Source organism: Phyllostomus hastatus, unplaced genomic scaffold (genome assembly GCF_019186645.2).
Source record: "Phyllostomus hastatus isolate PE091 unplaced genomic scaffold, TTU_PhHast_1.1 phas_scaffold_585, whole genome shotgun sequence".
Taxonomy (NCBI): Eukaryota; Metazoa; Chordata; class Mammalia; order Chiroptera; family Phyllostomidae; genus Phyllostomus; species Phyllostomus hastatus.
The window spans coordinates 12,971,882-12,987,930 of NW_025334037.1; the positions used below are offsets into that span (position 1 = coordinate 12,971,882).

Genomic DNA, 16,049 nt, shown 5'->3' on the forward strand with positions numbered 1-16,049 from the left:
TTACATGAACATGAACCAGGGCACAATCCTTTTGTTATAAGTTCCCACCTGGGGAAGTAAAAGAAATAGTCCTTTTGGTGAGAGGATTTTCTAGTGCCCCCAAGTTAATTATGATTATCATTTGCTGGGATCAGACCCGTTTAATATTTCAATAGGCCCCTGCCTGTGTCTTCCAGAGTAAGAATGGGAATCCGGGGAGTGAGATATCTGAACCACTGTGAAGTCCTGAAGGAAAGGATTAGTGTAAATAAAAGGTGACTTTATTATTTTAAAGTGCCTTGGAGATTTCCCATCACAGAATCAGAAATATCATGCAGGTCTTATAGATCCACTCCCTGCCCCACTGCACACACCCCACCCCCAGCCTTAGCGGATCTGATTACAAGCAATTTTCAGGATGGCAGGACCTGAAATGTCTCAAACTAAGAGGCTTGAAGAATCAATATAATTCCTATCAGTCAGAAACACTGAAACAAATAAAGACTGATTTATTTCATGTATGAAACAGAATGCAAAGCCATGGAGTCCTCTCTAGTGAAACGTATTTCTGTATATATACATAATGTTAATAAAAACACATTCATAATTTATTGGCAAAACTACTTTTCTCTGTGATTAACAGTCTCATATTCCATCCCAACACTGGAGAATGCCCTTCTGAAACTTTCTACTACTATATAAAGGAGGCAAGCCATTATTTTTTTCTGGTTTGGATTTCTTTAATCGGAAAGAATTTTTATTATTTGAATTATTAATTAAAATAAACCCACTCTCTCAATACCACTGAACTTAATCATGTCTTTAGCATAAATTTATCACATTTTATTGCAACTATGCATTTGTACCTACCATTTTTAGACTAAGGACTCCATGAAGGCAGGGACTATCAGGTCTGTTTGGAAAAGGTCCAGCCATTGTTAATATGATGAGAATGATTTGTGTGACATCTATGTAACCTGGCAGCCAAGGAGAATGGACTGGAATGTGCATGTGTGAACAATGATGACTTCACTGTACTAGTCAGTGAGGACAGTAGACACCCTTGAGTGAGCATGTGTACTGTGTGGCCATCACATTCAAAATGACTGAGTGAGTAGAGCAATGAATATGCATCACATTTTGTGTTAAGCTTGAAGATTCCTCTGCAGAAACTATTCAGATGATTCAGGAGGCTGTGGCTATGGGCAACTGGTGATTGGCAGCTTCATCATGACAACATTCCTGCTCATCCATCATGTCTCGTGCAAGTTTTTTTGGCAAAACATCAAATCACCCAGATGACTCAGCTCCCCTAAGCTCAGATTTGGTGCCCTGTGACTTCTGGCATTTCCCAAAACTAAAATCACCTTTGAAAGGGAAGAGATTTCAGACAGTGAATGAGATTCAGGAAAACATGATGGGATAGCTGATAGTGATTGGGAGAACTGTGCGAGGTCCCAAGGTGTCTACTTTGAAGGGGACTGAGGCATCATTGTCCTATGTACAATGTTTCTTCTATCTTGTATCTTCTTCAGTAAACGTCTCTATTTGTCATAGTACATGGCTGGATACTTTCTGTACAGACTTCTTATTAATAACAGTTGGACTTTTTCCAGACAGACCTCATATGTCTTGTTTTAAACATGTAAGCACATGTAGGGTGGTTATACATTCAAGAAAATGCATGTTCCATTATAGAACAAGCTTCTGTTCAACTTTAGTAAATACTGCTAAAGTATTTTCCAGTTCAGCTGTAGATAAAGAGAGGGGGGAGTTGCAATAGTTTCACATTCTTATGACCATTTGTATTGTAAGTTTTTAAAAAAATTTAGTCACCCTAGTAGTCATGTAATAGTGTCTCATTTTAGATGTAATTTGCATTTCACTGGTGACAATAAGGTGAGCACTGTAGAAAAGATAATATCTACACATTATCTTTTACAACACCTATTTACATCTCTTGACTTTTTCCACTGATTTGCCTACTGCTTATTATTGATTCTTAAGTGATTCTTATACCATTTGTTGTGTTGCAAATGAAAGCAGAATAGAAATCTCCACACCATTCAGGATATGACACATCAAAAACTTTAAATGTTGCTTATCTCCTTTTGCTTTTTCTCTTCTTCTCCTGCTAATGCCTATGTGAAGAAATTCCCTCAAATAACTATGGTAACTTTGGGCTTATTCAGAAATAATACATGTAGAACAAATGTGAATTCGATTCATACTCTGAAGCAGAAACACCCCAATGACTCTTTATCCTGAGTTTGAAAAATTGCATTTGTCATTGTAAGCCATGAGGGTTCTGAAGTAGTTTTTAATGTAGCAGTATCAGAACAAAACTTTGTCTCATAGTAATAATTGTACCTGCCATTTAGGAGCATATGTTTTGGAGGAAGTGTGAGCTAAGAGGAATTATACCAAGATAAATGTGATTTATTCCCTATGAATTTTAAAAATTATATTTATTAAGATCACAATAGTTAATAATATTATGTAAATTTCAGGTATAAAACTTTATAATACAACATCTGTATACTCTATTGTATGCTTAGCATACAATAGAGTATATTCTTCCATCACCATATATTTGGCATGATTTTTTTTAAAGATTTTATTTATTTATTTTTAGAGAGGGAATGGAGGGAGAAAGCGAGAGAGAGAAACATCAATGTGTGGTTGCTGGGGGCCGTGGCCTGCAACCCAGGCATGTGCCCTGACTGGAAATTGAACCTGTGACACTTTGGTTGGCAGCCCGCTCTCAATCCACTGAGCTACGCCAGCCAGGGCTTGACATGATTTTTATTCTCTTCATCCTCTCCCCACCCTGGATGTGATTTTTTTTTAAAGAAACAACCTCCTTCTCAATGACCACATAGTTCTAAATGCTCAGAACACCAGAGTTCATCTAGTGCTCTTCCAAAGAGACAGTAATATTTTCCAAAGCTGAAATGAAAGAAAACAATATATATATATTAGTCGTGTGTGTGTATATATGTATATTTATATATACACACATATATACATATGTATGTATATATTTATATGACTAATTGATAGAGGGATACTATCTTTATGGGTAGTCAGGAAACTTTACAGGTAACTTTACCTGAATTTTGCTCACAAGCAGTGATTCTTATACTTTTCTGGGTTATCAGCATTTTTGATACTCTTATGAACAGTCAGTCTCCCTAGAAAAATTTCCACACACTTATGAAAAGACAAAATTTTATATAATATTTCACAGGACACACAAATCCCTTGAAGGAAATGACATCGATTCCAGTGTAGACATACATGTATAAAATAATCATTGATATCAACACTAGGTGCACTGAAGTATAATTATTCACTTCTATATTAAGCAGTGATCATAATTAACAAGATATTTCTCTACACAGTGTGAAATAGTTTCACAAATGTCATGTTGTTAAAACAAATCCAACACAAAAGAAGACATAATTAGTGATCTCTTTCAAACAGAGGCAAATGATTTTGAAGCAGTATTTGTCAGAATATTGGTTACATTTGGGGAGGAAAGTGAAGGTAATAAATGGGTGAGGTCAAAGAAAAGCTTCTAAGATGCCTTTTTGATTTGTAAAAATTTTGTGTATTTACTTTGTGACAGTTTATGAACAGTGCCCTCAGGATTGTGCATTTTTTTGGAATGAGTGTTATCACTCAATAAAATTTTTATTAAAATAGTGGCCTGAAGAAAAATGGTATCACCTGAAAATTACAGCAAACATTTATAAATGTTTTACTCAGTGATGAAACATACTGATAATTTGTTATCTTAAAACCACAGACAGGACAGAAGTTGTGCCCTCATTTTTTCCTACTCAACATTGTTTGGGTGTTCTTAGCCAGCACAATTGGTGAAGAAAAAAAAAAGAAAGAGAAGTTCTAACTATTAGAAAAAAAAGATGGTTGATATTATTAGAAGAAAACAGATATACTCAAAGATAAATTTCAATGCACCACTTTAAAAAGTAAAACAAATCAACTGAGTACCTATAGTGACTAATAAGTTTGTTTAATATGATATCTGGAATCAAGACAGCTTAGTAAATAGCTTTAAAAAAACCCTGTGATATCCATGTAGATAATTGAATGGGAAAAATCCATCCACAGCAACAAAAATACATCTAACAAGAAATGAGTAAGAACTCTGTGAAGTAACTGCAGAGATTTCCTAAATGCTATGAAGGCACTTGAACAATATCTGAGACACTCCGTGTTTGGAATTAGAAGATGCCCTATTGTTATCTCTCTCTCTCTATAAATATATGTGTGTGTATGTGTGTATTGTTGCCTGTGTGTGTGTGTGTGTATATACAGATATATACATATATATACATATGTATACACATCAGTTTCAATTAAGTTCCCTGTAGGAGTTTTTATGAAATTGACGACCTGATTCTAAAATTTACTGAGGAAAAACAAATACAGAAAATGTATCCATAAAACTAAAAATAAAAACAATAGGGGGCAAGTCTAGGAAATATCAAAATGTAGTATGCAGTTTTAATAATTAAACCGTGATACAGCACTGCAACAAATTCATCAGAGGACAGAAGATTCAAAACATACAGTCAAATTAACCTGGCACATCAGAAAAGTGTCATTCCAAAACAAGTGGGGAAAGAGTTGTTGCAGTGTTGCTAGAACAACTGGTTGTCATTATCTAAATCATATTTCTACCTTTTACTAAATATAGAAAATAATATATTCCAAAATTATGTTGGTAGCTTAGCAGCAACTAACAATGAATATATTTTCACAAACATACAGAAACTTTTAAAGAAAAATATTGGGGTGGGGATGATCTACCTGTGCAAGAGCAATCCAAATACCATACAGGAAAAGATGTATCTATGTACATATTTGAAAGAAATTGGAGTCTGGTAAATTTAAATATTAATAACAGATTTGGGAAATATTTTCTATATAATGAAATGAACTAAAAATCATACTTGACAGGAGCTTCTATACATCAATACATTAAATAACTCTTATGGGTTGAATTGCATCCTCCTTAAAATTTTTACATTGTAATCCTAACCCCGGGTACCTGAGATGTAATGTCATTTAGAGATGGGTGTTTACAGAAGTCGTCAAGTTAAAATAAGTTCGTTAAAGTGGGTTCTAAACCGGTAAGACTGGTGTTTCTATAACAGGGGAATATTAAGCACAGTCACACATAGAAGAGACTGTGAAGAGACACAGGGAGAAGACAGAGATCTACAAGCCAAGGAGAGAGTCCCAGATCTGATCATTCCTCTGAGGGCCGCTTAATGAACCAACTCTACCGACAACTTGATTTTGGATTTCTAGCCTCTAGAATTGTGAGAGAAAATTTTTATGTTGTTTGAGCCACTCATTCTGTGGTTATGTTGTTACAGAAACCCCAAGAAAGTAATACAGCAACTAACCCAATATATAAATGGGGAAAAGACATAGATAATTCATGAAGGAAGAAATACAGGTAGTGATAAAGTTATGCAAATATAATCAATCTTTCTAATGAGATGACTGCACATTGTATCAGGAAGAAGGTATCATTTTCCATTCATGCCATTTACAAACATTAAACAAAGAAGGGAGACAACTCCCAGCTCAGGTGAATGTGTTGAGAAGAACATAAAAATATACTTGTAATAGAAGTATAGACTAGAGTAGCTTACAGACGGCGATTTACTACCACCTATGCACATTAACGTGTCAAATTTGGAGTGAAATGTTTCCACTTTAGGAAGATAAGTCATAAAATTTTCAGGAAGAAATATGTGGGACCACATATGTGGAATTTTGTGCTTTTTAAGAGAGAAAGAAAAATTGGAAACACCCTCAGTGCTGTGGTAAAATATATTAAAGTATGTGCACAATGGATTTTAATATGTATGGATATGGAAAAAAAACTCCCAGAAGTACAAGGTAGTTGCGCAACAAAAATGTAAAGGATCATATTTTTTATTTTATGTTATGGGAAAATATAAAATGAATTATATTATAAACATGCACTCATTTGTAAATGCAAGAAAATCTGATAAATGCTAACCAATGTTTCATTGGTGATCAAAGTTGTCCCCTTTTATGAAGATCTTGAATGATTGAACCTAGGGTGATGCTATCAACACTTCTGACTATTTTCCTGGTAAATTATATCTTCTTCATGGTTTTCAGCATGTTTACCAGAAAATAGAGGGATTTGAATTGGTTCACTTTTCCTCATGAAGTCAATTGAAGGCCAAATATGGTCATGGAATTAAAAGTTGGTTATAAATAATAAGAAAGGCAATACTATTCATATTTGTATTAAATGGAGACAAATAAATGACAAATCCACCACAAAATATATGTACGTATAGTGAAGGAAGAAATAATACACAATAAATTCTGTGATGGGTATGGTTGACATTTAATTGCAATAAACTCCTAACCAGTAAGTACGTTCTTACATCATGCTGGCTAAGACATTGGACTCCGAGGGCTGACTGATATATCACTTCCAAAAGAGAAATTTGTTCTTGGAAGTTACTATCCCTGTGACTCAATATCTTCAACTGTAAAAGAGGGTTAATACTAGTGCTTATCTCATGGAGTTGTTCTAAAGATTGGATACGGAAATATGTAACACCATCTTGCATGTAATACATTGTCAATGCATGTTATCTAACATTGTGATTTATTATGGTCACTTAAGGTAATTCTGGATATGTGTTTATTGTCACATTCAGGAAACACAAATTGGGGCATGAAGTAAAGCTGAATGGTTAGAATTAGATGAAAATAAGCCTGACCGTTCTTTATTTGACTGTGCTAGTAAGATGAGAGGAAACCTGAGGCATTCATAACTATCTGATTACTGGCTGATTACTGCTTGTTAGTGAAAATATCCAGGCCAGGGAGAAATATTAAAGCCCTTAACAGTGGGGCATTCCAATTTCCTTTGAACAAGAAGAATGTGAAGATTGCTCAAGACCTACATTTCAAAATTTAAACAATAACAAAGAGTTTTAATAGAAACCTATTGTAGATGACACATTTATCATTACTAAGGCCATTAATAGATCCAGGTTCTTTATAAGGCTGCAAATTTATCAGATTTATCAGAAATAGAAATTTTATATTATATTTTTAAAATTAATTACCTACTATACGTTCAAAGCTTTGCATAAATTGCTTCATTTAACACATAATGATCTGAGGGAGGTCAGTGTTAGTATTGCCTTTTACTGATAAAGAAACTGAAGATGAGAGAGTTTGAGGCTGTTTTCCCCAAAGGCTTAAATTTAAACTTGTTAATGCAACTTCCATTGAAAAACTGTTGATCCTATGCTCTCTCAGTGAAGGGTTGTGTCCAAGGGTTGCCTAAGCCAGAAACAAGCATTAATGAATACAGCCCTCCCCCTACGCACAGACAAAATATTTTTAAAATTATATATTATTGATTCAATTTTGCATGTTTTGCTGAAATCAATCTAAGCTTCCCTGTCTCCACTGCTTCTAACCTACTTTAGGCAGCCTCAATTTTTTCCCCTGGATTATTGCCAGGGTAACTTCCGTTTTCCAGGTTTTCCCCTCCTCCAATTCACTCCCTAGGTTTAACCAGGAAAATATTGCTCAAGCAGAAGTAGATCAGACAATGTCAGTCCCTGCAAAACCTTTCAATTACTTCCCTTTGTTTTCAAAACAATGCACAAACTCCTAACCATTGCTTAAGAGTCTTGCATAATTTTGTTTATGCTTTTCACATCCTCATTTCAAAGACAAACTTCCCCACTGCCTAATTAGGACTCCAAACCATCGGACACTTATACACTTTATTTTTAATTCAGTAAGCTTATTTTCATTAGTATTTACCCCTGCTTTCCCACTTAATGTAGCTAATTTCTACTTATCTTTCAAGGACCACCTCATGTATTTTATATTACTTTCTCCAGGAGGTTTTCCCTGGATAACCAAGTCTATGTGCTCCTATTAATTATTTTAACCTTCTATAATGAGTTATAATTCTGAGTTGCACTGGCAATTATCTGTCTCCTTACTCCTCACTCCTTAAATAGAATCTTAGGGTAGTAACATAACCTCTCTGAACTCACTTCTTTTTTTTTTTTTCTGAGAATTGCAATCTGTCTTATCTTCTTGTGAAGATCACAAGAGAAAAATGGAAAATTATGTATGTATGTATGTATGATACTGAGATAAATATTTTAAATGGTAATTATTAACAAGTCTGTTCAAATTTCACTATATTTATTGACTGATCTTCATAGATGTTTTGGTTTTTTTCCCAGTAGCTCTTTAATAGCAATAGAGACTCTTAGACATGTTCAGCAAGGATGCCTTTTCTTTTCTTTTTTTTTTTTTAAGAATTTATTTATTTCTTTTTAGAGAGGGAAGGGAGGGAGACAGAGAGAGAGAGAAACATCAATGTGCGGTTGCTGGGGGTCATGGCCTGCAACCCAGGCATGTACCCTGGCTGGGAATCAAACCTGCAACACTTTGGTTCACAGCCTGCGCTCAATCCACTGAGCTACGCCAGCCAGGATGGATGCCTTTTCAATGTGCTTCCTTCCCTACAAACCAGCAATGAATCAAGGCCCCCACGCTTTGTTCCGGCTCTACTGCCCAGTTTGCCCCCACACCCATGGTCAAAACCTGTCTCTGTCTTCGAGATACATTGGCACAGATCATAGTTGTTGCTGTAAAACTTTAAGAATATTTGAAAAAAGTGTGTTGACGTCATGAAAATGTCTTTTTCCTGAGAGGAACCTGAGAAAATATGTTATACATGTAGAAAATGTACAATATTCTTCTGGAAACTCTCTATAGCCTGGAAAGCCTTCCATGCAAAATAAAATCTTTGTTGTAAACCTGCTTGGTTTTTTCCATTTTCCCCCTTTCGATGAAAGAATAGGAATAAAACAGTCTAGTAATTAAGGTTTCAGTCACTCTAGATTTTGCTTTAAATGCGAGGGCTGGTGATGATGACTACTGTGGAAGCACTGGGGGGTCTCACACCCATTCTTTCTGTGTTAGACAGGACTATGAAGAGCTACAAAAGCAACTGAAAGAAGTCTTTAAGGAGCGAAGCACCATCCTACGTCAGCTGACAAAGACATCGAGAGAACTTGATGGCATTAAAGTCAACCTTCAGGTGAGATAAAAACTAGTTTTCCCAGCAGCAAAGGATGAGAAGTCTCTCGGTTAGTTTCAGTAGATTAAAGTGTGTACACCTGCATTTTTTTTTACCAGTTTTGAATATGTTTCTGGGCTTGACCATAAAAGTGATTATTTATTATTATATCAGCTTTGAAAGGAAATGTCCATTGAAATTCAGTCTTGGAAACTGTGGTTTGCAAATACAGGAATAATGCAATTGTGTGCTTGACAAAGCCATCAATTTCTCACTGCTTCTAAGATCAATTTGACCCCTGTGTCTTTTATATTATGAAATGATGAAAAGTAATTATCAAGAGTTGAATAAATATAGGCATGTTCCCTAGAAAAGATTTTTAAATTCCATAAAGATTAACTCTGAAGATTCTTTAATAAACTTTATTACTAAAGTGGGTAAATGCCTTAAAAGGAAAGTGTCATATAAAATGTATTAACCTACTCAGTGAAATCTCAATTAGAAAAAAAAAAAACAAGATCTCTATAGGATAAGAAAAATTTTCTAAACTACATGATATTTTAATATTTAGCTTAAACATTATATTTATTGAACATATAATGTGTACTAAAAGCTTTGGCCGTTTTATGAAATTTAATTTTCATAATATATTTATGAGATAGATACTGTTTATGTGATTTTTCTTATTATACATGCAGAATCATGTTTTGAGAAGATCATTTATTTGCGAATGTCACAATGGAAGCCAGAGATGAAATCCAAGCAATTCAGCTCCAGAGTCTGTGTATTAGTTATTACAATGAACCATGTTGCAAAACCACATGTAGTCACCATTGTCCACAGCTTTTTAGTCCCCTGATGATAGTGATGATGGTGATGATGGTGTCAGTAACTACTATAGCTTGTCAAGCTATAGTCAAGGTCTATATGGTCAAGGTCTTATGTTAGGTACTCTTTCTACAGTTTTTAATTAATTTTCACCTGACAACTATGCTGTTTATTAGTAGTTTCATTTTGAAGGTGAAAAAACTGAGTGGTTAATAAGATGTCAAGAGCACAGAGATGTTAGTTGGCAGAGCTAGTATTTGAACTCAGTGCCAAAGCCCTTGTTCCAGAAGCTATTATATCTTGAGAACATTAAAATGAGAGGAAAAAAACACCACCTCTCCAGTAGGACAGAGAGTCAGGCACCTGGATAACTGCAGGAGTAACAAACAGTGCTGTGGTAGAAGTATTCGCAGAGCAGTAAGGGAGCACTGGTGAGGATGAAAGGGGAGTAACTGATTTTCATAGGAATCTGATGCCAGAGCTACACCTTATCATCAGATAGAAATTCACTGGTTATATGAGGCTACAAAGAGTAGCCTCAAGGCACCTGCACCTCCTCAAAGGATGTAACACCTGGCATTTTGAGAATATTTCAAGCATATGGTGAAATGCATATGGGTGGTCACTGTTCACAATATTCCCAAGACACTCAGTCTCTACATGCCAGTAGCCTAAGTTAAGACATCTAATTGCAATTTAGAAAACTGGTTGATAAAAATGTATATCATGGAGTTACATTTTTGAAAGAGTAAAAATCCTGTCCCTAAAAATATAGTTCCAATTTCAAAGACACCTTTATTTTAGTTTGTGCCAATTATTATGTAAGGTGGTTTTTATTTATTATCTTATTAACCTTTCTTAACCACATCTCTACAAAATTAAGATAGTATTATACTCTTTGTACAGTCAGGAAACAAGACTCATGTAAACCATAAGAAATGCCTGAAGTCATATATCTAATAAGTGGTGATTCCAGGTTTCAAAATCATAGTAACTCTATAAACTACTGTATGTATTTTCCCCACAATGGGATTTCATGGAGACATGAAGACATGGAGACTTTCATGGAAAGTCTTGTTTACCTCTGTAGTCATAACATCAGAATGGGGTGGTAATATAGGTCAATTGAGAAACATTATTTTGATTCTATAGTAGGTCCATCAACCTTCATTGTCCTTTAATGAGCCACGAATATTTTCCAAGAAGTATAATCCATTTCTTCGGTTATGGCTGAGGAAATAACAGGCAAGTACACTCCAGATCTTCTGATTAGATTAGCTGTGCTGACACACATCTGAGTTTCTACTTCCATTTCTGCATCTCATGTTTCATTTTTATTGAATCTTAAGTTTCTTGAAGACAGTACCCTGCCTTTTAAATCTTAGTTGCCTTCAAAATGTCCAGAGTATAGCAACTAGTCAATAAATTAATAAGTGTATTTTTATTGCACTTTTCACCAAGTGCTTTTACACATCTATTATCCCTTTTGAGTTTCTCTTAGCTGTCTAAAGTAGGCTCTCCAAAACTCTCATCCCTGTTTTTTGCATAAGGAAATCAAAAAACATCTTTTTATGACCTGCTCAGCCATATGACCATGATGTACTTTGAACTTTAAATTTCAGGATTGGTGACTTTTCCCCACACTGTACTTTCTTGTCATATTTTCTTGGTATTTTATGTGAAGCCACTCTTCCCAAATAAGCAGAGCTTCTTTTACTGGTTGCTTGCAGATAAAAGCTGGCATGTTAGGGAAGAACTTCCTCATGTGAAATTCAGACTACCGCATCCGCACCAGAATGTTTATCTTACTCCATGAGTATTGTCTGTTTTTAGCATTCGATTAGAAAATTTATAAAGGCAGACCCCATGCCTTTATACCTCGCTTTGAATAATTCAAGATAGATATTTGTTAAATAAAATTTTAAGTAAACAAAGTATTTGCCATTCTTGCTATTGTCAATTTCCTATCTGTCACAGCCTCTTTCTACAAACAATATTATTGCCTGTCAGTTTCAATTCTTAAAATCAAGAAAAGTAGGTTACCCTATTAAATAATTTACTGAGTAGAAATAAGAAGGTTCTTAGGGAAGGTTTACTGGGGCAGACTCTCTAATAAGAAAGCTCAGTGGGCTTTTCTGATTTAATTCATGGTCTGTGAGTGCTGAATTTGCCAGAGTAAATAAACTGTAATGACTGAGGTGGTATTTTTTATTCTTACTACCCTATCTGCTCAGACCAGTTAATTTTACATGACCGTCATTCTTTATATTCTCACACATTGCTCATAAATAATAAATAGACAATTGCAAAAAGGCGAATGCTTTTTGGCTGCTTTGATCTTGAATTGTATCATTAACTCATTCAGGGAGGCCTTTTATGTCCCTTATATTTCTGGAAACTATACCAGAGCTGGTTTAACATGCCCAGAAAGGACACAGTAAAGCTTCAAATAAAGAGAAGAAGATGTTTTTTATATTCACCTATTAAGACCTACACATCCCCACTGAACCTCTGAAGATTCAGACTCGGTTCATTCCCATCACCCACTTGCACCACTTAGAGTCCTGAATTCCTGTGTGCATCCTGAGAACCAGGAAGGCCAATGTCATGGCTCTATTTGCATGTTCTTGTCCCTTGGCATAAGTGCTGTCACGCCTTTTGCTATGCAAACAAAAGTAAAGTGAACCTCAATTTATCACTTGAATATGACTTCCTTTCCTTCTTTTTCTTCTTAGTCTTTGAAAAATGAAGAGAAATCTGCCAAAACTGATGTTCAGAAGCTTCTGGAAATAGGTCAGAAACAAAGGTAATACTGTGCTTTCCTTTCATTTTCTCAGATCTTTTTTTCCATAATGTTTAACTCTATTGAGAAACTTCATAAAAATCAGTTCATTCTAACTGTGTTAAGGTATTTAACTTCTTACAGTTGAATTCATGAGAACCTTGTTTAAATGCAGATTCTTATACAGCAAAATTAGGGTGGGGTTTGAGATTTTGCATTTCTAATAAATTTCATTGTGATGGTGATACTAATGCTGCTTGCAGGCCACAATTCTAGTGTTTAAAGATCTGTAGCACTTTCCTGCATTACCTGAGATGGTCCCTGATAAGTCTGCCCATCAATAGACAGATCCAATAACACCAACCTCAGTGGGTCAATTTTTAATAATGCCAACACTCTTTAATAATATTGTGGTGATAATGATGGGGGTGATGAGGAATGGGGTAATCTTACTAACAATATAAATAGAATTAATACAATGTAATTAGTGTTGGTTTGTTTATTTTTGAAGGAAGAATATGAGATAGATTTCTATGCAGTATTAAAACTATATGATATGAAATTGCTCTGAAAGAAAAAGGTACTTTAAGGTAGAAACAAACCAGCATTTATTATATGTTTCCTTGGTGCTTTGCTAGATGCTGTATGTACCTTTTCTTGTTTCACCCTTACAATTACCTTCTAAAGCAGGTATTATACTAGGAAATTGCTGCTTGAAGTGCTTAAATGGATTGCTGAGAGCTGTGCTAATTGGAATTTGCTCTGCTGTGTTCTTACACAATAGCCTACCCTTTCACTTTAGTTCGCTGATCACACAGCAAAAAGCAGTTAACAGTTTACACACAGTACACTTTGTAGTCAGTCCCTTCTCACCTTTTTATGTTTTCTCCACTCTTCTTGCCTCTTGACTCAGAAACCTCTCATCTGCCTATATTTGGATTGAGCTGATGACATGTTAAACTCAAAGCTATTGTCCTATATTGATTATTTTTATTATTAAAATAATTATTGATTGAACATTAACTTTTTTCAAATTCAATATTAAAAAGAGCTTATAAATATTGATGTGAACATGTTTCCAAAAGTATATAATGTAAAATTATTTTATTGGTTTGAACTTAACTACCCACTTAACGTACCAATGCTTAATATTATACAACTACTTGAGGCTCATTGAGTTATTGTTGAAGAATTATAGGCAGCACTTGAAGTAGAAATAACTAGTCAAAATAGACCAAGAGTCACTGAAAATGATTACTTTTTGTTCAGCATTCCACAGTGGGAGACAAAAATATTAAAATGGAAGTGACTTTTGTCCCATGCATACACAGCACTGCAGACAGGGTTGCAGTTGTAACCAGAAAAGACACCGGTGTTCAGGCTGCCTGTCACTACCAAATCCAATAAGCAATAGTGTTACAGAACAAGCAAGGGGGGGCCTGGGACGATATACTATTATTGAAAGAAGGCCCCAGGTCTGTTATGTCCGCCGCCAGAGGAAAGACGTCTCTCAATGCCAGAGATTTGTGAAAAGGAAAGGAAATGTTTATTTAATGCTATACAAACTTAAAGTAGTGACCTAATGTCTTTATCAAAAATCCTAAAGCCCCTAAAAAATACCCACAAACAGACACAGTCTTTCCTTCCTTACCCCTTTGCCCAGTCCAGAGTACCGTATCTCAGGAAAGGAAATAGAAGTCCACGGCTCAGGCAATCCTCTGGTTCTTCCCAGTTAGTACTCCATCTCAACTGGGAGACCTCCCTGGGTTCCCGGCACCCTCAGCTAAGTCGCCGGGATCTCTATTAAAACCAGGTGGTGGTTCCCCCTTCTAAAGCTGCAGGGGTCCCCACTCTGGCAAAGGCACGTGGTCCTCTCTCCCAGGGCCACGGGAGGGAAGAGTCCCCACTCTGTCCAGGCCGCGTGGTTCTCCCCCAATGGCTGCCGTGTCTGGGTTTAAATCCCCCGCGCCAATCTTCTTCTGCAGCCCCATTTCCGACTCCTCCTACACTTGGGCACACTTGCCCTCAATTTGCTGTCTTCTCCAGCTTTTCTGGTCACCATCGTGGGTCTGGGCAGGTGTCACCCCATGTCATGGAGCCAATCTTCTCCCAGCTCCCACGCAGGCACTGTAACTCAGGGGACCTGCCCCCCAGGTCCTATCTTGGGGGGAGGTCCCTTTCCATCCCCCCAGCCTTGAGCATGGCCATAGTTATTTAGCATATCTAAGTGACCAGCCAAAGGCTATAAGTATGCTAAATGACCATGCCATGGATTAGCTGCAAAGCTGCCCTGCATGTTCTTGCTCTGTGTGCCCCTTCCCCCAACTCACACCTATGGGGGGAGGGGTGAAGACACCTTAAAATCTCCTGGACACCTTGAGTTCTAGACCCCATTTCAAATGCCTATGGGGGTCCCCCCTCTTGGCTTCACCCTGTAACAATAGCAATTCAATATTTTATGGGCACTTTATTCAGATGGCTGGTGATCCGAGAAGATTGTGGGTTCATACCCTAACAAATCATCTTCCCTTCTCTTTCCTGGCCAGATCTTTTATAAGGCGGTGGGGGAGGACAAACAAGATGCGATGAGGGCTTTGAGATTCAGAAGCTGCAATATTCCTGTCCTGGGCAGTTAGCTGATCCCAAGGGGTAGGGGTGGTCGCCTGCTCTTCCTGTAACAAAGGTACAGATGTGCCCAGGCAGATGTCCCCAGGAAGTGATCTTCTATCAGTGCCCCAGGAGGTCGGCTACTTTTCCCAGGAGCCAGGGTGGGCCTTATCTATAGTTTCTGAAACAAAAAGCTTAACATACAGATTACTTGCTAGATTGACAGCTTTTTACCTTAAGCTAAAATTTTCCATATCCTGAGTCCCCTATCACAGTGACTAAGGAACAGAGTCCGTCAGAGAAAATCAGAAAATAAAACTGGATACTGAGACAGGAACAAAAATGTAAAGATTGGAAGGAACCCATGTTAGGTAGCTCCATAAGAAAATGATACAAATCTAAAAAGTATTTGAGGGGGGTTATTCTGCATTGTGCAGGGTAAGAGGAAAGAGACATAGACCAGGTGGAGGAGGGGTGGCTGAGAGAAGAGGACAGGGAGATTTCAACAGGGAGGGCCCCGGAGTGAGAGGGTAGTAACGCCTGCTTTTCCTCACTGCAGGAGAAGCAGAGAGGAGGCAGGCGGATGCGCGATGGTGATAAGAAAGAGCCCATTCCTTCAATTTGCTAACATCTTCATAAATTATTTTTGGCTGTTTCTATATGACACACGAAGTATGCAGGCAAACCAGGAAAAAATGTGGTTAG

General features: G+C 36.6%; 1 protein-coding gene across 2 annotated transcripts in view; it reads left to right on the top strand.

The window, feature by feature from the left end:
* LUZP2 (leucine zipper protein 2) overlaps nucleotides 1-16,049 on the top strand; it is a 365,156-nt gene that overhangs the window by 169,034 nt on the left and 180,073 nt on the right. Inside the window, exons 2-3 of one of the 2 annotated variants that reach the window (XM_045825733.1) lie at nucleotides 9,035-9,148; nucleotides 12,691-12,761. Coding sequence is in view for 1 of the 2 variants with exons in the window: in XM_045825732.1 (XP_045681688.1) it covers nucleotides 9,031-9,148; nucleotides 12,691-12,761 (189 nt within the window). In the remaining variant the exon portion in view is untranslated. Of the gene's footprint in view, nucleotides 1-9,030; nucleotides 9,149-12,690; nucleotides 12,762-16,049 lie in introns of both variants that reach the window. The other variant, XM_045825732.1, reaches the window with a different exon arrangement.